Source organism: Canis lupus, chromosome 33 (assembly GCF_048164855.1).
Source record: "Canis lupus baileyi chromosome 33, mCanLup2.hap1, whole genome shotgun sequence".
NCBI lineage: Eukaryota > Metazoa > Chordata > Mammalia > Carnivora > Canidae > Canis > Canis lupus.
In genome coordinates, this window is record NC_132870.1 from 13008170 (window position 1) to 13034082 (window position 25913).

General features: G+C 35.3%; 1 protein-coding gene across 17 annotated transcripts in view; it reads right to left on the reverse strand.

Annotated features, from left to right (window-relative positions):
• The window catches only part of SNCA (synuclein alpha), a 171772-nt gene that overhangs the window by 60933 nt on the left and 84926 nt on the right, over positions 1-25913 (reverse strand). For 7 of the 17 annotated variants that reach the window (XR_012023382.1, XR_012023378.1, XR_012023379.1 and 4 more), the window contains 2 exons: positions 21978-22026; positions 12581-12635 (listed from right to left, as the gene is read on the reverse strand). The exons of 6 other annotated variants lie outside the window; for them this stretch is intronic. Coding sequence is in view for 4 of the 11 variants with exons in the window: in XM_072810552.1 (XP_072666653.1) it covers positions 5489-5742; positions 21978-22026 (303 nt within the window). In the remaining 7 variants the exon portion in view is untranslated. Of the gene's footprint in view, positions 1-1103; positions 5743-12580; positions 12636-20152; positions 20212-21977; positions 22027-25913 lie in introns of those variants that run through there. 4 more of the 17 variants (XM_072810553.1, XM_072810552.1, XM_072810559.1 and 1 more) reach the window with 4 other exon arrangements.

Here is a 25913-nt window from a genome sequence, read left to right on the forward strand (position 1 = left end):
AGTGATTTTCAAGTGCCTAGTCTAAGGTTCTCACTCATTTCCTTTCTATTAGCTAAATTGACACCTACTCTTTTCATGATGCAGTATGTGAAAAAAAGTCCTTATTACAGAAGTTTTAAGCATGTGTTACACATTAATTGTGCTTGTATAATCACAAACACATGGGCAAACGTTTCACTGGGCTACATCAGCTTCTCTGCCAGCACTTTCACATTGGTTTTGTGAATTTTGAAGTAACCTTTGGAATGGCTCCCAGGAAATAAATAATGCTGATTTAATTGGGACTTTTTATATATTCTCATAAAGTAAGAAAAATTAATCATTAATCCACCTTTTGAGGAATCCATTTAGAAACATACATAGAAAAAAACATGCTATTTACTTTGGCATTCTCTCTTATGAGAGAAAAAAGACAAAACTGATACCCACACACATTGAGGAAACAATCCAATTTACAGACACATCTATTTATATGTTTCCAGACTTATGACCAAATGTACTCTTTTTAAAAGTATTTTTAAGTGTTTATAGTGCAGCCTTTTTCTCTACAATAAGCTATTTTTATACATGTATACTATCATCAAGTTTCATTACTTATAGTTACATATATCTCCCTTATCCCTTTAACCCAATTTTATTTATTTGCTAATATTTTAGTAAGGTTATATTTAATGTAACTAATAAAACATGCAAATACAAACTACTACCATTAGAAAGGAAATACTTAAGATCTTACTCTTTCATGCCAAAGAAGATAGTGATTTGCCAACAACCACAAGCTTTTTAAACTTGACTTTTATCTGTGGCAGCTGTAGTTCAAAGGAAAACCATTTGAAGTGAAGAGATGGAAAATGAATGGGTCAGTTGCCTGACCCATAATCTTCTGTGTGCCACTTTACCTAGAAGTGTTCCTTTCCTCTTAAAACCATAATAACAGGCAAACACCATGAACCTGGGTAGGCACAGTCTCTCACTATCTTAAGGTCCACTTGGTATGTTATATGCAGAGAGGACTAAAAGGGTCATGTGAACAGTATGGCCCTACTGGCTGAGAGTATAAGTGGATACATGTCTGAATATGGTCTGAAACAAAAGGACAAGTATTAGAGGCACTCCTAAAATGATATCTTTTATTTAGGAACTGGGTCAAGAAAGCATATAATTACATATCTACTATATTTACATGGTGCTCATTCATCAGAAAGCTCTCTTCTTAGAAAACACATGACAGTGCATAAAAACAAATTCTATTTCTTTCTCAACTCCAAAGTACATAAAACTAGACATAGGATATTTTCTAGTTAAAAAGCAGTTACATAATCTCATATAAGCTTTAATTTCTTCAACATTCATTTTCTGCTATAGTAAATTGACAAAGCCATTTTGTATTTCATGAACATTTGTTATATCTTATTCTTTGTTTTTCATTTAGATAAGTAGACTTTTATACCTGAGGTGCTATAGGAAATCCCAAAGCTCAGAAAATCACTAATGAGGATGAAAGGAATTAACCATTATGAAAGCTGAAGCATGAAGCTACTATGCAACATGGCTCAGTGTTCATGTAACAGGGTCATCAGTGTAGCAGCTGTTCAACAAGCTTTATTGGAACTGGAGTCATATCCTAAGTCTGAAACACCTACTCTTAATAAAGATGGTAACTTTATGCCTTGCAAAAAACAAAAATCTTGTCCTCAAGTATCATTTTATAAATGAATTAACACTTAGTCTTTCCTCAGACCTTTTCTCTTCTTTTTCAGTATCTTCATTAATATTTCAAGGGTTAGCTTATATAACAGTGTAAACTCTAGGCTAAATACGATATTTTATATATTGTGGACATTCAGCTAATATTTTTTTCAGTAAATAAGTGAAGGTTGAATGGAAAATATCATTGAATTTTTTTTCTTATTATTTTTTAAAGATCTTATTTACTTATTCATAAGAGACACACAGAGAGAGAGAGAGAGGCAGAGAGAGACACAGGCAGAGGGAGAAGCAGGCTCCATGTAGGGAGCCCAATGTGGGACTCGAACGTGGGTCTCCAGGATCACGCCCTGGGCTGAAGGCAATGCTAAACCTCTGAGTCCCCAGGGCTACCCAATCATTGAATTTAAAATGGGTTTAGAGACAATCTCTAAATTACCTGAATTATGCAGGATTAGCACATGGAGATATTTTCACTACTAAACTTAATATTATTCATTAAGGAAAGCTGGTATTAGAGAGCTATATAATTGATATAAGAATTATCTATAGCTTCTAAATATACCTAGAGCTCATGAGTTTTCCTGACATCTAACTTTTAAAATATAAATTCTATAACATTTAAAGCTGTAACACTTTTGATTAGCCTTTTAACTTCGGATCATTATTTGTTTCCCATAAGTAAAAGCCTATTAATATATACAATGAAATTTAGTACTATATAAATCATTTGTAGTATTCCTATAAGAAATCTGTAAGAGTGAAATAATGATTATGAAAATCAGCAGACCCAAGCAAATGCATCTTTCAGTAAAGTTTATAGGTCCAAAAAGGCATTCAACTTTAAAAATCCCACTGTATACAATCAAATGGAAAATGGTAACAGGATCAAAGCTAGTAATGTAATTGCTACCTAACTACAAACTCATTTACTAGCTATGCTGAAACCAGGAGGTTATCTCTTTTAACTTCAGGTATACAATGCTTATACACACCTTACTATGCAGAACTATCTTCAACATAATCATACCACTGAGGAAGAAGAAAACGAAAAGATATAAAAGTTCTCACAATTCCCAACAGATATTATTTCATTGATATTGGATTTCCATATACATTCAGGTAGAATATTAACATTCCTTGCTTCTCAGTTTTCCTGACAAATTGCACAAATTATTTTCAGTGGTATCCAGAGATATTGTACTGTTAATTGGCATCATTAACATTTTGAAATTATGAGTTTAAATATACTGGCTGAAGGCTTGATGGGACATTGATAGGTACTTGATATTTAAAGAGATATAATTGATCTCTTAAAAGGCTTTATCCTTACATTGCCTGCCACAAATTTGGAACCCATTTCTTTTAATTTGCAAACTTTATTTTTACATTGGAAACAAGCTATAATTTTATTAAATAGAAGATAATTTGAAATACAATGCTATCCATGACTGTCTCGTATCCTTTGGATTTCTTACAGATTCTTTTTTAGGGATAAGAATTATGTGGAAACCAGATGCTGCAATTGCCCTGATTTTTAAGTTCCAAATTTCTCATTTCCATTTTGGCAAAAGAGGCCAAAAAACATGAATAGCTTTTTTTTTTTTTTTTTAAGATTTATTTATTTATTTTACAGACACAGAGAGAGAGAAAGTGCACTCACACAAGAGCAGGGGGAAGGGTAAAGGGAGAGGAAGAGAGATAATCTTCAAGCAGACTCCCTGCTGAGTGGGGAGCCTACAGTAGGGCTCTATCCCATGACCCTGAGATCATGACCTGAGCTGAAATCAAGAGTCAGAAGCTTAACTGACTGGGCAACCCAAGCACCTCATGAAAAGGCTTTTTGATCTGTCTTTCCCCTATGTTAGTTCCTGCAAGACCAGTGGCTTCATTCTTTCTGCTACTGCAGATTCACACTTTGCCACCCTCATTTATTCTACCATCACTACCTTCAATTATCTTGTAGCCAATTCTTTTCAATCATTCTCTAGCCTTCGTGTTACAGCCATTGATCTATACCTAATAGACTATTTTTAACATGGATCAAGAGTCTTCCCCATATAATAACCACCACCACTGAATTTGTAACTGTTATGCTAAACACTTACTTAACATTTAACAAATGTGCTATGCTCAATGCTTTATTTAAATCCTATGAAGTAGTAGTCACTTTTTTCCTCATCTCACATAAGAGGAAATTGAGGCTCAGAGAGATTAAAGCATCTTACCTAATGTCTCATGGTTGGCAAATGGTCTGTGTAACAGTAAAGTTCAAGCTTTCACTCACTATACTATAGGGCTCCCTGTGTTATCACTGTAAACCTTTCATTGCATGGTCTTTGCATTTGGGATCTTCAACTTCAGATTTATTTATCATGCAGTCATGACTCTAGGTTTTCACTTGCATTGGAAGTCAATTGCTAGAAAATTAATCTGAAGAAAGTAAAGTGAGGACATAGGATACCTGGATGCATAAGAAATCTGGACTAGGGATCCCTGGGTGGCTCAGCGGTTTGGCGCCTGCCTTTGGCCCAGGGCGCGATCCTGGAGACCCGGGATCGAATCCCACGTCGGGCTCCCGGTGCATGGAGCCTGCTTCTCCCTCTGCCTCTCTCTCTCTCTCTCTCTGTGACTATCATAAATAAATAAAAAATTAAAAAAAAAAAGAAATCTGGACTATATTGTGCATAGGTTGGGTAATCATGGAAGGGTTGTAGCTGGGATTATGCACAATTGCACTTGTGGAAACTTCTAGCTAGAGATTAGGGGAGAGATGAGGAGGCCTGCACTAATGAATGTTGATAAACTTGGAAGAAAGACAGAATCAGAAAATATTTGGAAAGTGAAATTTCTAGGCCCTTGTGATTGACCAGATGGAGGGATGAGGGAGCTGTTGTTGGCTACACCTCCAATACTTGGGCCATGACCCTCTCTGCACTAGAAAGTGGCTTGCTCTCAATTCCACTCTCAGCCTTGACTGAGCCCTCCCCAGGGCTGCTCCTCTAAGCAACAGAACTCCTATTTTCCAGTTATGTAACATCTGGATCATAGAAATGGACAGAAAATGAAGTCTGAGGATGCTGGGTGTGACGAACAGGAAGCAGTTTTGCCTGTGTATTGGTATATATCTGAGCCACTGGCAGACTTGTTTCAAATAGGATTTAAATGGTTCCTTATATTTCCAAGTGAAGCTCCTCTTTGCACTGAAGCAGCATTAGAGCACCAGAGATGTTTCCCATATTTAGATGACTATCATGGTATACTTTTATAACTTAAAGTGTCTGTAACTAATTAATATATACACACATTAATCTTATATAATTAAAGTATGTGATCCACAAGACACCTATTTGCAAAAATAAAATAGGTATCATAACTCCTTACCTCCACTACTTCAGCAATAAAGCTCATTTTAAGATATCTTTTTTAGATTTACTTATGAAATCTTGGGATAAGCCATGCTTCATACCAGACAGGTTAGGCCAGGTTAGAAGGACTCTGGAGTCCCTTGATGCTCACCTAGGATAATACTCAACTAGGTCAAGACAATATCAAGAAACCAAATAAAAAGCAAAACAGGCTAAAAAAAATACATCAATATAGGAAAATCCCCCCAAATTATGTATATGAGTCCATTTGTCCAGATACAAATAAAAATTTCTGGAATGGTATACCACAAAAACTAGTTTTATTAGGATGAAGTATGTATTTTTGATAAAAAGTAGTTTGTTTGAAACATGGTTTTGATGAGAGACAGACTCATTTTTTTCACTTCATATATTTATACTTTGAAGAATGAGGGCAGCAGAAGGTGGCAATATAAAAAAAGGCAGATCAAGTCAAGCACTAGCACAGAGACTGTTACACAGTAGGCATTTTGTGAATAGCTGGCAAAGAAAGAATGAAAGTTAAAGTAGTAGTGATTAGGGCTTTTATGCAAGCAACACACAAACTGACTTGATGAGGTATTGATTGAAGTTGTGACTTTGACTCTGGTTCCTGACTTTGAATATCTTATTCTCAGGAACTGTAGACCTATATAATAAAAAAAATTATATCACACACAGAATTCCCTGGCTTTAAAAATATCTCTACGAGTTATAATTTAGACTGCATGAAGGAGACAATTGCTTTCACTTGGACTAGATCAGACTCTGGGACTGGGGGGTGAAGGAAGTCTATCTCCTTTAAGAAACTTTTGTAGACAATTGAAAACTCTACCTTCATCCCCCATCAAAGCTTCTGTAGCTCACGATGGAGGCAAGAAGACTGATATCCAAAGGTAAGAACTCAGGTATGCCCTTTCATCTGAAGCTGAAGTGGAATGGTCTTATCCTAAAAATACATGCCAAGCTCTCTTAAAACAGAACCATAATTGTTTCCATATCTGTCATGTAGGAGGATTTTAGAAATAAAACTTTGATGATCTTACTTTCCATTTCTAGAAAAGTAATAAAATCCAACACTCCTTGGGTGCTAACTATGTGCCAGGCACATTTCTAAACGGTTAATAGCTGTTTGAGGTGAGTTTTCCTGTTGTCCTCCTTTTGGAGGATTTGAGAGAGAGACAAAGTGATTTGCCCAAGATGCCACAGTTAGTCATGGTATGCTTTTATAGCTTAAAGTGTCTGTAACTAATTAATATATGTACACATGAATCTTATATAATTAAAAGTATGTGATCCACAAGACACCTATTTGCAAAAATAAAATAGGTATCATAACTCCTTACCTCCACTACTTCAGCAATAAAGCTCATTTTAAGATGTCTTAGAACTCTAACATCACCACCAACACAGACCACTGTTCCAATATGTTTCCTACATGCCATCTAAGAAATTAAAGCAAACTAAAAGTATGCCACATCCTATTAATCAGAAACAGGCAGAAGGAATATCAGGAAAAAACCCTGTAATTTTTGACAGAACATTGTAAGTAGTTATAGAACGGTCTGTTTAAACAAAGTGGTCTTTTTATGAACTTTGCATGAGAAATTTTAAATGTGTTTTGGTTGTTATTTTCCCAAGTCAATGACTAAAGGGCCTTTGTTCACTAGAATACTTCACATACTTCCTCCCTCTGTTGAAGGGGCATTTATTTCTCTTCAGATACCACAGGCCTACTGATATATGTGTATTAAGTTTCATTTTTTTTGTTATGTTCTACCATTGTGAAATAGCATAGGAAATAGACCTACCAGTAACCATGTCTGTGCATAACTATAAGCTATTGTCATGTAATATGAAAATATTCTATTCTCACTGATCTATAAAGTAAGATAAAACCACCATTTGAAGATAAAACTTAGTAAGTGAATACATTGGTGTTACTAAGTTTATGACTTGTCTTTTAACATTTGGGTTGCAAATAAATTCGGAAGCTAATATAGGGAGTATAATGGTTAAAAGCATGATATTTAGAGTTGGACATGTCTGTGAATTCTAATTATTTGCTCTTTGATCAAAGGCAAATTATTTAACTTCTCAAAATGCCTACATTCTAGGTTACTGTGAAAAATAAATGAGATAATAATACACATAAAGGCCATAATCCAGTTCCAGGTATATAGTAAGTGCTCAATATAGGTCAGTGATTATAATGATTTACTACCAACTCCAAGTAAACAAAGTAGTACAAAATACTGTGTTTCTTGGGGCAACTGGGTGGCCCAGTCAGTTGAGCATCCAACTCTTTATTTTGGCTCAGGTCATGATCTCAGGGTCGTGAGATTGAGCTGAGCCCCATATCAGGCTCCATGCTCATTGTGGAGTCAGCTTGAGATCCTTTCTCTCCGCCCCTTCATCTGCTAACACTCTTTTATCTCTAAAATAAATAAATAAATCTTTTTTTAAATAAATTTTTAAAAATAAAATAAGATACTGTGTTTCTTTGATTAATGACCCATAATTTTCCTTTTTTTTTTTTGGTTTCTAATATTGGAATACATTTCTAAAATTAGTACATATATTCTCCTCTTTGCCTGTCTCCCCAAGTTTTATTGGGGAGTATTATTAAGGTATTATTAAAATAATAGTGTATCTTAGGAGTAGGTGTTAGAGTCAAGACACATGGAAATCATACTACTGCTGCATGTTTGGTTCAGTGGTGGAAAACAAAGGGGAATTAACCAAGAGATAAGGAGCAACCAGCATGCTGGTTATGTTGAAGATTAAGTTCCCAAAGTGGCTCTTTATCTTTTTACATCTCCTCTAATAGTGCTAATTCTGTCCCTTGTACCTATCCTTATTCAGTTCTTCAGCAAGCATCTGTTTTATGACCAGCATAGTGCAGATGTTAGAGATTCTGGGAAGAATGAGATGCTGTTCCTGACCTACAGGATCTCAAAGTCTAGTAGGGGTAACAAATACATGAAAACATTCTTATAGCATAGCTGTTGTCTGTAGCAATAGATGAGGATCCAAGAAATGAAAATAATATAAAGGAAGAATTATCTGCTTAAGGAATTCTTATTGCATGTTTGAATGTAACTAAAGTGCCTAGCCACAGGTCGACGACAAATGTATGATTTTGGCAGGCATGTGATCCTCTCAGTCTTCAAGACACCAAAGGTCTCTCTCACTCAAATATGGTGATGTTATTAATTCCTTACATGAAAGGGGTACTGCTCTCAGTCACAATGAATAAAAATGAAAAATGAGTGCAGAGCTATTTTTGAAAGTGATGAGAATTTATTGTAGTTCATTTAATTATTTGTAGATCTCCACTTTTAAATTATCACTGCTTTGGTGTTAATTATTCTTGAATGTATAAATTATATTCAAAATGCTTACAATTGATTAAGCAAGAGCAGATTTGAATACACAGAACAAAAAGAATTATTTAAGTACAGAAGTAGATTCTTCTCCATGAACTTGCATTCTGTCTTTATTTTATTTTAGTCTGAAATATGCATTTTTGTCATTACCAGTACTTCTGTAGGATAAGATTGAGGTCACAAGCATTTGCTGAAAAACTTGCAAGCAAAAATAATGGTGAGATTAGGAAAGAAATAAGGTAAACCAAAGAGATGGCTATAAAAGTGACCTTAAAAAGTCTTCAGTCTGTTGGCAATATTTGATATTTGCATGGAGAAGCAATGGGGCTTTACAAAGTTATTTGTATAAACTAAGACTAAAAAGGTATAACTATAACTATATATATATATTATTTATTTATAAACTGGTAAAAATGAAAAGTTTAGATAGTTTGGTGCTTCTCTACTTTTCATATTTATATATGTTGTTCTATAATTTCAAATCTGATCTTGCTCAATTGTAAGCATCTTGAAACTACGCTCAGAGGCATAGAAACTCATCCTCAAGATTAAAGATTTGTTTCTATCTGGGTGGAGTTAGTTACCTTGGTAACAGCCACTATCACCAAATTGAGTGTTAACAATGGAAAAATTTAAAAATACAGATGCCAAAGTAGGACAGTGTAGGGAAAGAATATTTTGAGTTCTTTCGCCCCTCACCGCCATCTATTTTACACTGCAAGATTTATAGTAGTTCTAGCAATTTTGGGGTCCTTAACATATATACATGTAGAGTATTTCTTATTGAAATAGTCACCTTAAAAATATGAAATGTAAAAAAACCTAAAATGGTAAATTATTAAAAAGAAAAAGACATTTATTCTGAAAAACACATAGGGCCACATATAATTGTGATTCTCCCTCTCGCTCCTTGTGAATTTGTAGCCAAAACCAGGACAATTCTGGCATTTGGTCTGGAATCATTTTGAAGGGTAAGGCTGATTCTGTGATACCAAGCACAGACAATTTGGCATTTGGCTCCAAAAATATGCTCAAGATTTGTTACTTCTTTCCTCAGCAACAGGCTTCCAGCCAAATAATTTTTAACCAAATTCCAGAGCCCAATTTTGCTTCAGCTACTGAGATCCTATTTCAAGTAACTATCAAGATGGGGAGGAGAGAAATACTGACACTAGTAAGATCCTAGGACAAACTAAATCCATACTCTTTCTGTTTCTGCATTAAAAATAAAAAGACAGAAGAATATGTGATATTTACAAAACACTTAATTTTTTTGTTCTACCTTAAAGTCCAAGTGGGTATTCTTTTTGTTAACCTAGGCTTGGTAGAAGACAGGGCATGAACATTTTAAGGAAAATATTATTTAAAGTGAATTACTTAAAATCAAAATCTTAGACTACCTTAAGGATTTGTTTTGTTTTGTTTACAGAAAGTTAAGGGTGGTTGAACTTTACTTCTAAAAGACACAAGGCAAATAAATAAATAAATAAATAAATAACACAAGACAAGTGATTAAAAGACACTTTGTAATACTTTGTACATTTAATTTTTATCCTTTAATACTGTGTAAAAATTCTGGGTTTTTTTCTTTTTAAATGACAGTAAAATTAAACAGTTTCCTATTAATAGCTATGAAGTACCTTCTACCTCACAGTACAGCATTGTAGCTGAATTTCTTTAGCTTTTTTTTTTCTTCAAACATCAAATAACTGTTCTACATTATAACTATGTCTTAGGCTAGAAGTTTAAATTAGGATCTAGTATCATCTTTGATTTAGTCTTTAACATTTTTTTATTTTTTAAAGATTTTATTTATTTATTTATTTATGAGAGACAGAGAGAGAGAGAGAGAGGCAGAGACATAGGCAGAGAGAGAAGCAGGCTCCCTGCAGAGGGCACCATGGGGGACTCGATCCCAGGAACCCGGGATCACAACCCAAGCCAAAAGCAGACATTCAACCACTGAGCTACCCAGGTGCTCCTAATCTTTAAAATCTTAAATAAATACTGCCTGATGTTCAAAAGATGCAGTGTTTACTGACCCAAAACAGTAGTATTAAATTTTCATTGAATAATGCATATTTTTCCCTTAAGATGTTTGCTTGAGGATCATATCTCATAACTCAACTCTGAATCCATAAATTCCTATATAGGTATACAATACAGAGTCTACTAGACTTTCTGTGTGCTATGTTCTTTGTTTCTTTCTTTTTTTTTTTTTTTTAAGATTTTATTTACTTATTTGAGAGAGAGAGAGAGAGCAGGAGCAGGAGCAGGAGTAGTGGTAGATATGGGCCTGATCTCAGGACCCTGAGATTTTGACCAGATCAAAAGGCAGGCAATTAACCAACTGAGCCACCCAGGTGCCCTTTCTGGCTCCTTTTTCATAGCATTAACTTAAATTTTAAATTATAACTCTGTTTTCACAAGTCACTGAGTAATACTTATATTACCATAAAATGAAAAGGGATATTTACATAGATGAAAGGACTGTGCTTTAAAAGAAACAATGAATTTCAAATTCCTATTTTGGTAATAAAACTCTTATGATCTTTTCTAAATTCTTTTAGTATTATACCCATTTAGTTTTATGATCTTTTAATTGTATTTTCTATTGTTGCTGTAACAAATCACAAAAAAAATGGCTAAAACAATAGAAATGCATTATCTTATAATTCTGGAGATAAGAAGGCCAAAATGGGTCTCACAAGGTTAATGTGAAGACGTCGGTAGGGATGCATTTCTTTCTAAAGGTCTAGAGTAAAGACTATTTCCTTGCTGCTCCAGCTTCCTGAGTCTCACATATTCCTTTGCGTATGCCCCTTTGGGCTTATGGCTCTCTTTGGAAAGCCAGCAATGACATGTCTAGTCTTTCTCAAGTGGCATGACTATAAAGCTCCCTCCTGCCTCTTTCATTTATAAGGAGCCTTGTGATTACTTTGGCCCCACTTAAATGATCCTAGGTAATCTCTCCATCTCCAGGTAACTGATTAACAAACTTAATTCTAAATGCAACCTTATTTCCCTTTTCCATAAAATAACATATTTTCAGTTTCCAGAGACTAGGACTTGGACATCTTTAGGGGTTAAAGATGGGGAAAGAGGAAGCATTATTCTGTCCACTGTATTAATATAATATTCCTAAAAGAAAAGCAAAATCTGTTTGTTTGTTTGTTGTTTAGTATTGTCTTCTATTTCACTCAGAAATTTAGCTGGAAATTAAGACGAACAAATATTAAATAGTAAAATGTACCAGTACTAGTATAGTAGTAAACATCCAAATATCCAAACATCCTAATCCTAATATTTCAATTATATTAAATAATGGTGACATTTGTACTGCATCTGGCATTGACTTACTATAGTTTCTACCCATCAATTGCTGACTTAGGGCTATCTTAATTCTAGATCTCTCCCACAATCATAGAAGAGTCCAGTATGACACATACAAAAAAGTCATCTCATCATTTCTCTATATTACCTTCAATAGGCTCCATGTTTTGAACTATTAGACCATATTAGCTCTAAAAATCACTGAGCCATCTTATTTTGGAATTCTTTAGGCAATTATAATTTGTTTTTATTTTTATTTTTTTTTTAATTTTTATTTATTTATGATAGTCACACACAGAGAGAGAGAGAGAGGCAGAGACATAGGCAGAGGGAGAAGCAGGCTCCATGCACCGGGAGCCCGACGTGGGATTCGATCCCGGGTCTCCAGGATCGCGCCCTGGGCCAAAGGCAGGCGCCAAACCGCTGCGCCACCCTATAATTTGTTTTTAATTAGTATATAGTATAAATTTATGTTTATATGATATCTCCAAGTGACCAATATTTTATATAAAGTGGCCAGGGATTTATTTATTCCCCAGTAACAAAAGAGTTCCAGGATTTCACCAAAGGCTAACCTTTGGAGATAAAAATCTGCCTATTTTTCTTACATCCTGGTACAACAAACACACCTGTCACCAGGTTCTGCTAATTATTATTTTTCCAGTTCCAAATCATCCCCCTCCCCAAAAATCACCTGTGACCGCACCAATTCCCTCACTTGTTTACCAGTTTATCAAATTATCAAATTACCCCCATTAACGGTACCTCCATTTATGCTGTCCTGCTTTCTTGATACAGGATAATAGATGAAGTGCTGAGACTAAAGAGAGGAAGAGGGCATTACTCTTATCTGCCTAGAAAGAAAACAACAAGCAAACTGTCCCCTATTTAAGGGAAGGTGGCTTCACCCCAATACACTTTCACAGTATTTCAAAATTGCAATGGATTCTTTTCAGTTATTTTATTTGCATCCATTACCGAAAGGTCAACATTTTGATTGAGGCAATGGGAGCCAAAGAAATTTTTACTGAAATGGCATTTGTGCTTGAGAACTGACTGCTGTTTCAACTATACGTCAGTGATAATTCTTCCTCTGTATTCATTTAGGGAAGTTTGATGCTGAAACACATAAGAGCTGTCTTTCTTCTGAGCTAGGACTGCATTTACAGGTGGATAAACTCTAGATTTTTCTCAGATCTGATGGGATTTTCTTCTTTGCACCACTACATAGTAGCCATGCAGACTGCATGTTTAAGCATGCTTTTAAAAAGTTGTCAGAAAGGATTATTTGGATTGATCATAGATTTCTAAGTTTGCAAAAATCAAACAGTAAAAAAATATATAACAATAGTAGCAGTAATTAGAGACACTTTCCAATGAGCAAAACATGAATCTATATATAGACATGTACAATAATCACAAAGCATACTGCCAGCAAAGAATTAAACCAATTCTCTCCCTTCCCCCCATCCAGGGAATTTGTTTTATGCTTTACAATTTTTTTCCTAACATTTAAACCTGTTCACGCATTTTAAACATATAAGGGCTTATTTGTCTCATTGATGAGACAAGTATGGATGTGCAGAATTTTCTGATACAAGTGTTTATAGAGTTCATTCACACTCAAAGGGAAAGAATGAGTGGAAAAACAAAACAGACTAAAGAAAACTAATGACTTGTTTGCTCCTTCTCCTTTCATATTTAACCTGTTAAATCTTGATTGTATACCCTAAGTAGCTTTGGTTCAAGATGACCCTTTTCCCATTTCTGCATTATTAATCATCAAAATGGCCTTATTGCCCTCAGTTCTGCTGCCCACAAGACAGACCTCAATATTGGTGAGCAGGTGCCATTCTAAAATACAAATCTTAATATCCTTCAGGAGCTTCTCTTACTCTGTAAGATAAAGTCAACTCTCTCTAGCATGAGATCTTGTCCCACGTAACTTTTTATCTCAATTCCTTCGTCTCTCTCACACACATTCTCTTTCTGACTCTCAAGAGTCAGGAAAGGCACAATGCATCATGACTTTCCCGGAACTTAATATATGCTCTTTGCTGTCATGCTTTAGCACTTGTTAATCCATTTGTCCAGCATGCATTTGCTCACCTGTACACAGCAAAACCTACAGATCAGATCAAAAGGAACAGCAAAAGTGCCACTTTCACAGTCCTTTGCCAATTTCTCAGCTTCTAGCCAGTGCTGAATGCACTTCCTCGCGGGCTTTGATTGATTTTGTGCCAGCATCTTGCCTTAAAAATGCTGTGCCTTTTTTATTTCTGCCTAGAGGTCTCTCCAAGGCCAAACATAAGATGGGATTCCTGTAGAATTGCAGGGAGTTCATATCCTAGCAACAGATTTCAATCAATCGGAGATAGGAGCTCATGCGTTTCTTCCCCTGTCCTTTATGAAGATAATTCAGGGAAATTGTCCATATGATTCTTGAGATAACAGAGAATTTAAGGCTCTATTGCCCTCAATAACATAGTTTTATATTGACTTTGTCTCCTTACATGTCACACTCTCTCTTCTTTGTTGGGATTTCCACCCAAATCAACTACCTTCATCCTCCATGATATTTCGGATTCAGCTTTCAGATTCCAAAAAAGCTAAGACAAGGACCCGTTCCTATTTAAACACATCCTGCCTCTGTGTTCCCAGGTCCCTGAACCTATATGTCTATTATAAAACTTAGGAATAGGGGCACCTGGGTGGCACAGTTGGTTCAACCATCTGACTCTTGGTTTTGGCTCAGGTTGTGACCTCAGGGTCGTGAGATCAAGGCCCGCATCAGGCTCTGTGCTCAGCACAGAGTCTGCTTAAGACTCTCTCTGACCTTCCCCTGCCATGCTTCTCTCTTTCTCTCTCAAATAAATACATCTTTAAAAAATAAAATTCAGCAATATAAAATTTCCTTAAGCCTGAGATTTCTATTGTTCATTTTTTAATCACTGATATGAATACAGTCTCTGACAAAGTCCAGATGTCCAGTAAATATTTGATGATTAAATAAATGAACTCATAATTCTCATTTATGAACTTTTTGTTAAACTGTGAGCTTTAGGGAACAGACTTGTCAAACACGCTAGTAAGCATTACAACATCAGGTACTGAATGGAAGCTCAAAAATATTTGTGGACTGAAAGAAGATGAAGGCAGCTGAGCCCCAAAATAACAGACACAGCCAAAGTCTGGAAAAAAGTACTATTTCCCCAATGTACTTGAATTAGGTTGCGAGGAAGGAAGAAAAACAGGATGGGCATCTTTGCTCAGTCTTCACACCTAAACATATTAATCTGGGGAGGCAGGGAATGTAAAATCTGAAGGTTAAAGAGACTAGAAGCAAGTGTCACTTTCTTTCCCTCTCCCAGATGGTCAGCCTTGCTGCAAAGCAGTCCCCAGACAACCCTGCCTGGGCAAGGTGCCAGCACTTTGCAATTTACATTTTTATTCATCAGGACCCAGAGCTGTCAATATCTAGTGCTTCCCAAGTTTTCATCTTTGTCTTTTAAAATTTTAGGAAAACATTACAGGAGAGCACAGATAGTGACGTTTTGCTGGATAATGCATAGTTCCCTGGCCCTTAGACCCTCTGATTGCTGGAGCCAGCCTTAATACTTATTAATCATGGTCTCCCTATATATTATTCACTAATCCACTGATGAATGGTTTCAAATTTATAGTTATCAACCCAGAATCTGCTGACCATTTTCTTTTTTTTTTCTTTTTTTTTTTTAATTTTTATTTATTTATGAGAGTCACAGAGAGAGAGAGAGAGGCAGAGACATAGGCAGAGGGAGAAGCAGGCTCCATGCACCGAGAGCCCGATGTGGGATTCGATCCCGGGTCTCCAGGATCGCACCCTGGGCCAAAAGCAGGCGCTAAACCGCTGCGCCACCCAGGGATCCTGCTGACCATTTTCTTTATCAGCATTCTGTAGGTTTAAAAATAAATTTTATATTTTTGGATTGAACATGAAATATAATAAAATCATTTACTTGATGGCAAAATTCATGCACATTCTTACAACTATATTCACAATAGCCTTAAGCTAATAATGTTTATTCCAATAGAAGTGTAGATTCCAGTATGGTGGTCAGGGGTGCACCAAAATATGCCTTATCAAGATTTGAAGACAACAATCTGTAATACTGGTGTAAGAATGTGAAATTATATGAAAAGTGTCCTTAGAAATAGCTAGCAGACAGCACTGCAGTATTTTTGTAATCATACTACTTCTAAAGTGACCTGAAATAGTTTACATAATATTTAAAAAGTAGTTAATCAGTTAACTCTAAAAATATTTATTTATTTTTTTAGATTTTACTTATTTATTCATGAGAGACACAGAAAGAGAGAGAAGCAGAGACATAGGCAGATGGAGAAGCAGGCTGGGAGGGAGCCCGATGCGGGACTCGATCCCAGGACTCGATCCCGGAACTCCAGGATCACGCCCTGAGCTGGAAGGCAGACACTCAACCACTGAGCCACCCAGGCATCCCTCTAAAAATATTTATTATGAATATATATTCTATGCTTCTTATGAGAAAAATACTTTTTCCCAGTTGTATGCTTTTCAGTTAGGGAAACAATTTGCTTACTTGAAACATTGATGGATATAAATGGTGATAGTAAAAATTTATTACTAAGGTAAAAGATTGACCCATACTTAAGCATATGTTTAGGGGAAAAAAAGGAGTCAATTTTTTATATAGTATTCTTGGGATAAGTAGAATTTCTTTGTTTTGCTAGCCTAGGATTGCAACAGAGTTTGGAAACAATGGGACTGACTGGGTTCCTTTGTCAAATCAGGTACACCAAGGAGGCTGGGAAATTACATATATATGTATTTCTTAGCCCATGGCTGAATTAGTAAGTTGCAAGCATCTCTACTTTGTTCAAAAGTTGGTGTTAGGCCTGATTAGCTCGAATACTCAAATTTTCATTTGCTCTTTAAAAAGAGCTCCACACTTAGTCATTATTCACACCCACTTACTTTCTCCCTCTCTCTCTCTCCCCCTTCACACTCAAATTATTAACTTTTTTATCCATTCCCACATTTGAAATCTGGGTCAGACCTGCAGTGATCTCTCACCTCTACTTGTGCTTAAACTTCTTAATTGGAATTCCTATGTCTAATCTCTTCTCCTAATCCTATGTATATTTTCAGTTTTTGTTCTAAAATTGCAATGTGCTTTCACCTCACCCCCATTGAAAAACTGCCAATGTGTTCATATCACTATCAGTGGAGTTCAAATGCACATGACTCACTATATGGCCCGACCTACCTCCCAGCTTCACCTCTGGGTGGTTCCCTCTCAGGGTTTTAGCATGGTGTCAAGGATATAAAGGTGAATGCAATAGTTATTTCTCTCACTGAGCTGAGAGTCTAACTGGAGGAGACAGAAAAGCAGTCGAGCAACTTGGCAGTGCAGTAACAGCAGTGTGCACAGGTGCCACAGGAGCAAAGAGGAAGGATATATAATAAGCCGGGCTAGGAAGAGGAGACAGTTAGGGAGACTTGCTGGAGGATGTGATGTCTGCAGGAAGTCTTGAAGTAGAGAGAAGAGTTGCCTAAGAGAAGGAAAAAGAAGGCAAAGGAGAGAGTGGCACAAGGGCACCAAGGCAAAAAAAAAAAAAAAAAAAAAAGCCTAGTTAGAAGTGACTTAGTGGTGGCTCAGTAGGTTAAGCATCTGCCTTCAGCTCAGGTCATGATCCCAGCACCATGGAATCAAAGTTTCTCCATTTGTACACTTACGATCCTGCTTTGAATCCTGCTTCTCAGTGCCAAGTATTTGTACTCACCAAGGCTGGGTCTATGCCACATTCCTGTGAAAAGAGAAACCTGTTTCTAAATAGCCATTCAGAATGTTTGTCTATACTCTCATGGCTCTCCCTTCCTACGTCATAGATGCCTATCGGTGGTCCTGTGTGCACATCTGTATGTGTGATGGAATGTCCATGGTTTTCACCCCAGAGGAAGATGTTCCAGGGATCTCCATCCATGTGCTTTGTTACCTTTCGGTAAGCCCTCAGCATAGACCTCTGGTGCCACTGGGTTTTCTGACCTATGCTATATACCTTGGACACTGATTCTTTTGGTTGTTATTATGAAATATACATCCTTAACCCAACCTGAACACAGAAATAACAGATGTTAAAGATGACAAAAATTCTAAAGAGTTTTCAGGAAACATTTTGAATGTATAGAACAGTTTGTGGTGAATACCTCAGAACCAATGACAAAAACTTCACATCTTTTCTATAACGTGGGCCTTAAAAAATACTATTTTTTTAAGCTTATAATTTTGTAAAAGTACATCAATTAGTAATATGTAAACCATTTTCAAAAGCCTTTCTAAATCTATTGCATAAACTAAAGAAAATACTGTTTTAAAATTATCAGCATAAGGCATTGTTAGCAGAATTTTCTTTTTTTAAAGAAACTATCCTTTAAGTATTTAACTGCCAGTTAGAATATGTAAATAAGTACTCCAAAATCTTGAGGTTTCAGATGAATCTGTTATTGCCTTCAAATTGTTATTCCTACCCTTAAACTCTCTCTTCAAAGCATTTTATGCATTGTCAACAGATTATTTAAAGCCTTTAATTTTATCATGTATTTCTTTCATTGAAAGTTTCCAAGAATCTGATTAGGGACGCCTGGGTGGCTCAGTGGTTGGGTATCTGCCTTTAGCTCAGGTCATGGCCCCAGGGTCCTGGGATTGAGTCCCACACTGGGCTCCCCGCCGGGGGCCTGCTTCTCCCTCTGTCTGTGTCTCTGCCTCTCTCTGTGTCTCCCATGAATAAATAAATAAAATCTTTAAAAAACAAACAAACAAAAAAGAATCTGATTAAACCTCACTATCGTATGACTAGTTTTCAGACAACCTACCCTTTACTATAACTACTCTTCTCCAGGCAGCCCAAGTGGCTCAGCGGTTTAGTGCCACCTTCAGCCTAGGGCCTGATCCTGGAGACCCAGGATCGAGTCCCATGTCGGGCTCCCTGCATGGAGCCTGCTTCTCCCTCTGCCTGTCTCTGCCTCTGTCTCTCACAAATAAATTTTTAAAAAAATTAATATCTTAAAAAAAAAGAAAAACTATTCTCCAAAGTTATTGCCTATAAACACTCATAAAATATTTATTTATTAACACATTGATTCAATTTATCATTATTTATTAAGTAAATTAAATGTTACAATTGTTTATTAATTGCTTAATTATTCATTCACCTCCATTTGTGAATTAGATTTAAAACCTTAAAGGCAGTTGAATAGAGGTCCAATAAGTAATTGATGAATTGAATTATACTTCTTTATATAGAGAGCCTCACATATAGGGCCTCACATATATCAGTTAATTGATCAACTGGTTGTAGTTTGTAACAAGACTTGCATAAATAAAATAGGAAAAGTGAGAAATGTTTCACGAACCTGTAAAAATGCAACTGGAATTAGAGCCTGTCTAGACCCATAGCTTCACATCAGGTATCGCTCTTTCACACAGGGAAAGAGCATCCCTACGCCTGGCTAACAAAAGCTGTGGTCACAAAAGAGGTATGTATCTCAGTACCATTCAACATTATCCATAGAAAAAACAAATTATGTATCCCAGTGAATGTAAAATCCTGATTGTAAATGACATTTCATCCTAAACAAGAGACCATCTTATATTCTTAGCAATACAACTTTGTATTAAGACAATAGTGCAGTGTTACATCTAATGGCCTTGGTCAACTTTTCTTTATACTTATATACTGGCCCTAGATATTTTTATAATTATTTATACCTGTTCCTAAACAAGAACATAAAGGAAAACATTTCCTAATATTTACTTTATAAACATATTTTCAAAGCAAATATAGCCAAATACCTGACTTCCCTATTTTTCTTTCAGATACATTTTTTTTTTTTTAAAGCCAGTAACCATTTAGGACTAGTCTACCCAAGTAGCAGAGATGTCACTTGGTTCCTTTCTCAATCTCAGAGGGGAGTATTTCATTAGGAATTCATCTTTAAAAATGATGTGGAAGGTGTTACTTTTAATTTTCTTGTCTTTAAATATGGCGAAATCACTTAAGTGCTGTGAGAATGAGTATAATCTAGCAAAGAAAAAAAAACTTTAGATCTGAGAACAGATGGTTAAAGATCATGACAATAAAGAACATACCCAAGGTTAATGACCTACATGCTGAACTTATTTTAATTTTAAAAGCCATTACCAACTGAAAATATCCTGCTTTAGCTGAACCAACACTTACAAGAATTTTATTTTTCAAATTTCCTTATACATCTTTAGAAAAGAACTCTTGCTGCTGGTATCTCTGGAACAATACTGAGATATCATGTGGTTACTTCTTGGTGAATAAAAGCATCCATATGGAATTAGTTGTTTCTGCATGCATAGACAAACATATTGTGTCATACTAATGACTTATGTACAAATTTCTCCAGAATTATTTTATTCCCTAGAATCCCAATTTTTTTTTTTTTTTTAAGAATCCCAATCTTAATTCTAATTGCCCTTGGACTAACTGCCCACTTCCATCAGTGGTTTAATTATTACCTGCTAATCAAAGGGTACATTAAGATCCCATTATTATGATATTGGAGGGATCAGGTAAGACAAAAATTGTTTATTCCAGTTATCAACAGAAGTAACGTTAAGAAAGATTTTAAGAATGAGAATGGCAGTTCCAGGTTCCAGTTATTCGATATATCTTACCAGGGAATAGTAAAGACAAACAGATTGGATTTGTGATGAATTTTCAAGGTCAAACTTCCATTCTCCCATTTAAAATTTTTTAGACAGATAACTTGAGAAAATACACATTTCTTCCTAATTTTTACATATACATTTTTGATGGATCAAAGAAAGCTATGGCTTCTCCCACATTCCCCCATGACAAAATGGCAGAAACTAAATTCAAAGGAAACTTGTAGTTCACTTGTAGTCAATAATTATCAGCTAAAGGCATGAATGGATAGGTGAATAAAAAGAGTGAAATACAGGCACTAGAGGAACATGAGACCACAATGCTCAGATTGAGATATTAAGATAGGGAGAATGTGAAAGTTACTTATTGAAGAAAATTTTTGTACACTTGATAATATATAATATTTCTATTAGGGGCAGAGAAACCCTGACAGAGAAACATTTATTTTGGATGCCCTGGCTATATATCATCTTCCAGATAAAGGAAGGAGGATGATTTTATATATAGATAGATACTGTGTTTATATATATATTTATATATTTATATACATATATATGCATATATGTTGTATATATCTATATATAGTATATATATATATCTCAATTGCTTAGAAATATGAAACAAACGAACAAAAAATATGAAATACATCAAGGAAAGGACCATCAATAGCAGAGAGACTCTTCAATGCTTTTAAAACATAGAAGTCTTAGTAATAAGAAGACTAGCCCTTTGGATAGCACCCATGCCACTATCTTCTAGTTTTGTGACCTTCAGCAAATCAGCTAATTACTCTGGGTCTAAATATGCATGTGAAGAGAAGGGCCTATGATGATCCATTCCAATGCTAAGACTGGAAATTCTAGGGCAGCCCTGGTGGCGCAGAGGTTTGGCGCCGCCTGCAGCCTGGGTTGTGATCCTGGAGACCCGGGATCGAGTCCCACATCGGGCTCCCTGCGTGGAGCCTGCTTCTCCCTCTCCCTGTGTCTCTGCCTCTCTCCCTCTGTGTCTATGAATAAATAAATAAAGTCTTTAAAAAAAAAAAAAAAAAGACTGGAAATTCTATAGACAAGTACATCTGAAATTTCCCTGGCATTCTGGAATCTTCTCAAGGGTATTAGGAATTTAATATGTGTTTATAAAATATCTATGGTAATATTTCCTAAACATAAAACTTCCACATGTATGAAGTGATGTCTCTACTAAAATTTCTCTTAAATTATTACTTCCCAAGGTCGTGTAAGCTGAACAAATCTTAGAAATTCACTTAGGATTGATCAATCTACTTGACTATAAAATTTAAGCATCCCATCATTTTCTTTTAAGATAACAATCTATTTTAATTAAAATATATGAACAGTTTAGTCTTTTCATTATATATACATAAATTCACCTTAAAGGAACTAGTTTTTAGAGATATGGAATGGGACTATCAACCAATACTTACCAAGAAATATTTGCTCTTCTACATTAGTATAGGCAGAGAATGTGGCAGTCTAGCAACAGAAAAGAGATTAGTCCCATAAATTATATTATATAGGTTCGTAGTATGGGGTGGCAGAGTTTATTGCTAATAACAAAACATGCTGATCTTAAAGAGCAAGAACATTGAATTTTCTGGTTTTCTTCTTCTGTTTCCACTATGACACAAATTTCATGTAAGTATGCCAATCAACTGCATCCAGAAAGTGAAGTAAAATGCCAAATTATTCTTTTGGCAGGATTCCAGAGATTCTCAAGTTTTTTTTTCTTTCCTTTCCTTAAAATTGTACTATATGAACTAGGTATATTTTGCATGTCCATGAAAAATAAATTGGATTTTTCTTGAAATTAGCCCCCTTCAGAAACGAAATGTTTTTGGACATGATTCACTTAAGTTCATTTGTTCATTTTATTGTTTTTAATCTTGTTCATAAATTTGTCCTCTATAAAGAGCTTTAAAATTTCACCATGTTCTGAGATTACTATAAAAATGTATCCAATATATTTATTGAAAGACAGTGGTCAGGAATCCCTGGGTGGCTCAGCGGTTTAGCACCTGCCTTTGGCCCAGGGCGTGATCCTGGAGTCCCGGGATCAAGTCCCACATCAGGCTCCCTTCATGGAGCCTGCTTCTCCCTCTGCCTGTGTCTCTGCCTCTCTCTGTGTCTTTCATGAATAAATAAATAAATAAAATCTTTAAAAAAAAAAGAGAAAGAAAGAAAGAAAGAAAGAAAGAAAGAAAGAAAGAAAGAAAGAAAGAAAGAAAGAAAGAAAGAAAGAAAGAAAGAAAGAAAGACTGGTCAATAAATTTAAGAGAAATGTCTTATTCATGAATCCTAGGAAATGTCAGATGGAAACCAATATAACCAGAAATTGAAACTTAAAGATCATTCAGTGAAGCTGACAATTTAACTATCAAACATTAATGACAGTAATAAAATACACATAGATTTACAAGTTTACCACTTGTAAAGCACTTCCACATGTATGTTGCCATTTGATTCTCAACACAGCTAGGTAGATAATAGTATTCTCTTGTTACACAAAAATTCAGGGGTGATAAATGACACAAATAAAGTCACAGAGCTCTTAAATTATGTGATACAGAGTATATTTCCTAACATATTTCTACCTATAGGATCAGCTACCTATATTGACATGAAAAGGTCTACTCAGTTATAGGACTTGTAAAATTCTGTTAACTTTTTAGTGACTTCATATGTGTTTGTTCAGGAAACTATTTCAAAACCAAGAAGGTGAATAAATTTAAATATGAGAAATATTTACTAAATATAATGCATTTATTGTATATCAAAAGTTTTCAATATTTTTTTTTTAGTTTTCAATATTTTGAACAGCAGACATGCATCCTCAATATTTATTTCTCCAATCTTTCCTAAGGAATTGGTGAATATATAAACAAAGATTTAAATGCAAGGATGTTTATCAAAACATTATTTATAATATATGAAATTATAAATAAAGAGTGGCATTTTATTCATAAGTAAATTGGAACCCATAGAGGTTACATGATTTGATCATACACACATCAGTAGTTAGGGACAGATCTGAGACTCAAATTTATGTTAGATATCTCTAGATACAGAATTGTCATTACCAGGACACTGTATATTATATTCAAACTGCAGGACTGATGGTTTTCCCAGTTATCTTTTCAATGTGGATTTATGCATAATTGCAATTAAAATTGTTCTTTTTTTTAAATTAGAAGAATGGGGAGGATAAGTAGGCTATAGCACAACCAACAACAAGTTGTTATGCTGCCACCCATACCAAAGGCTAGTATTTCATATTAAACATATGTTTCAAGGTATAGAAGGAATGTACCTCAACATATTGAAGGCCATATATGACAAAGACACAGCTAATATCATAGTTAGTAATAAAAAGTGAGTCTTTGCCTTAAGAGCAAGAAAAAGACAATATGTCCATTCTTACCACTTCTATTCAATATAGTACTAGAAGTCCTAGCCACAGCAGTTAGGCAAGGAAAATAAATACATCCAAACTAAAAAAAAAAGATAAATTGGCTCTGTTTGCAGATGATATGATTTTATATGTGAAAAACTAAAGACCCCACCAAAAACTCTTAGATTTTTTTTGAAAGATAGATTTATTTATTTATTTATTTATTTATTTATTTATTTATTTATTTATGATAGACATAGAGAGAGAGAGGCAGAGACACAGGAGGAGGGAGAAGCAGGCTCCATGCCAGGAGCCAGACGCGGGACTCGATCCCTGGACTCCAGGATCGCCCCTGGGCCAAAGGCAGGCGCCAAACCGCTGAGCCACCCAGGGATCCCCAACTCTTAGAATTAATAAACAAATTCAGTGATGTTGCAGGATACAAACTTAACATATAAAAAACAGTTGTGTTTCTGTACACTATCAAACTATCCAAGAAGAAATTAAGAAAATTATCCCATTTACAACAGCATTAAAAAGAATAAAGGGGTAGCCCCAGTGGCGCAGCGGTTTAGCACTGCCTGCAGCCCGGGGTGTGATCCTGGAGACCCAGGATCGAGTCCCACATCGGGCTTCCTGCATGGAGCCTGCTTCCCCCTCTGCCTGTGTCTCTGCCTCTCTCTCGCTCTCTCTGAATGAATAAATAAATAAATCTTTAAAAAAAAATAAAATAAAAAAATAAAAAGAATAAAATATTTAGGAATAAATTTAACCAAAGAGGTGAAAGATTTATACGTTAATTACTATAAGACTCTAATGAAAGAAATTAAAGAAGATACAAATAGGGATCCCTGGGTGGCGCAGCGGTTTGGTGCCTGCCTTTGGCCCGGGGCGCGATCCTGGAGACCCGGGATCGAATCCCACATCGGGCTCCTGGTGCATGGAGCCTGCTTCTCCCTCTGCCTGTGTCTCTGCCTCTCTCTCTCTCTCTCTCTGTGACTATCATAAATAAATAAAAATTAAAAAAAAAAAAAAAAAAAAAGAAGATACAAATAAATGAAAGCTAGCCTGTGTTCATAGATTGAAAGAATTAATATTGTCAAAATGCTCATATTATCCAAAGCAATCTAGAGATTTTGTGCAATTCTTACCAGTATTCCAATTATATTTTCACAGAAATAGAAAGAATAATCCAAAAACACATACAGAATCACAAGAGACCCCAAACAGCCAAAGAAATCTTGAGAAAGAACAAAGCTGGAGATATCACACTTTCCGGTTTCAAACTATATTATGAAGCTATATAATCAAAACAGTATGGTACTGGAATAAAAACAGACAGATGAATAAAACAGAATAAAGAGCTTAGAAATAAGCCTGCACATTTATGATCAAATAATCTTTGGTAAAGGCTCCAAGAATACACCATATGGAAAGGACAGCCATTTTTAATAGGGTGTTGGGAAAACTGGCTATCCACGTGCAAAAGAATAAAACTGGACCCCTATCTTATACCACTCATCAATAAACTTGAAACAGATTAAAGACTTTAACATAAAACTTAAATGGGAAGACTCTTAGAAAAAAATATAGGGAAAAAAACTTCCTTGATATTGGTCTTTGCAATGACTTTTTAGCTACGACACTAAGAACAACAAAGCAAGCAAAAAAACCCAAAACTAAACTAAAAAGCCTCTACAGCAAAGGAAGCAATCAACAAATTGAAAAGGCAACTTCAGGCATGGGAGAAAATATTTGCAAAACATACATCCAATAAGGGGTTAATATCCAAAGTTTATTTTAAAAAAAATCTCATACAACTCAATAGCAAAAACAGAAAAAAAATAAAAAACTTAAATGATACAATTATAAAAATCAGCAAAGGACCTGAATAAACATATTTTCCAAAGAAGACATACACATGGCTCAGGTACATGAAAAAGTACTCAACATTACCAATTATCAGAAGAAT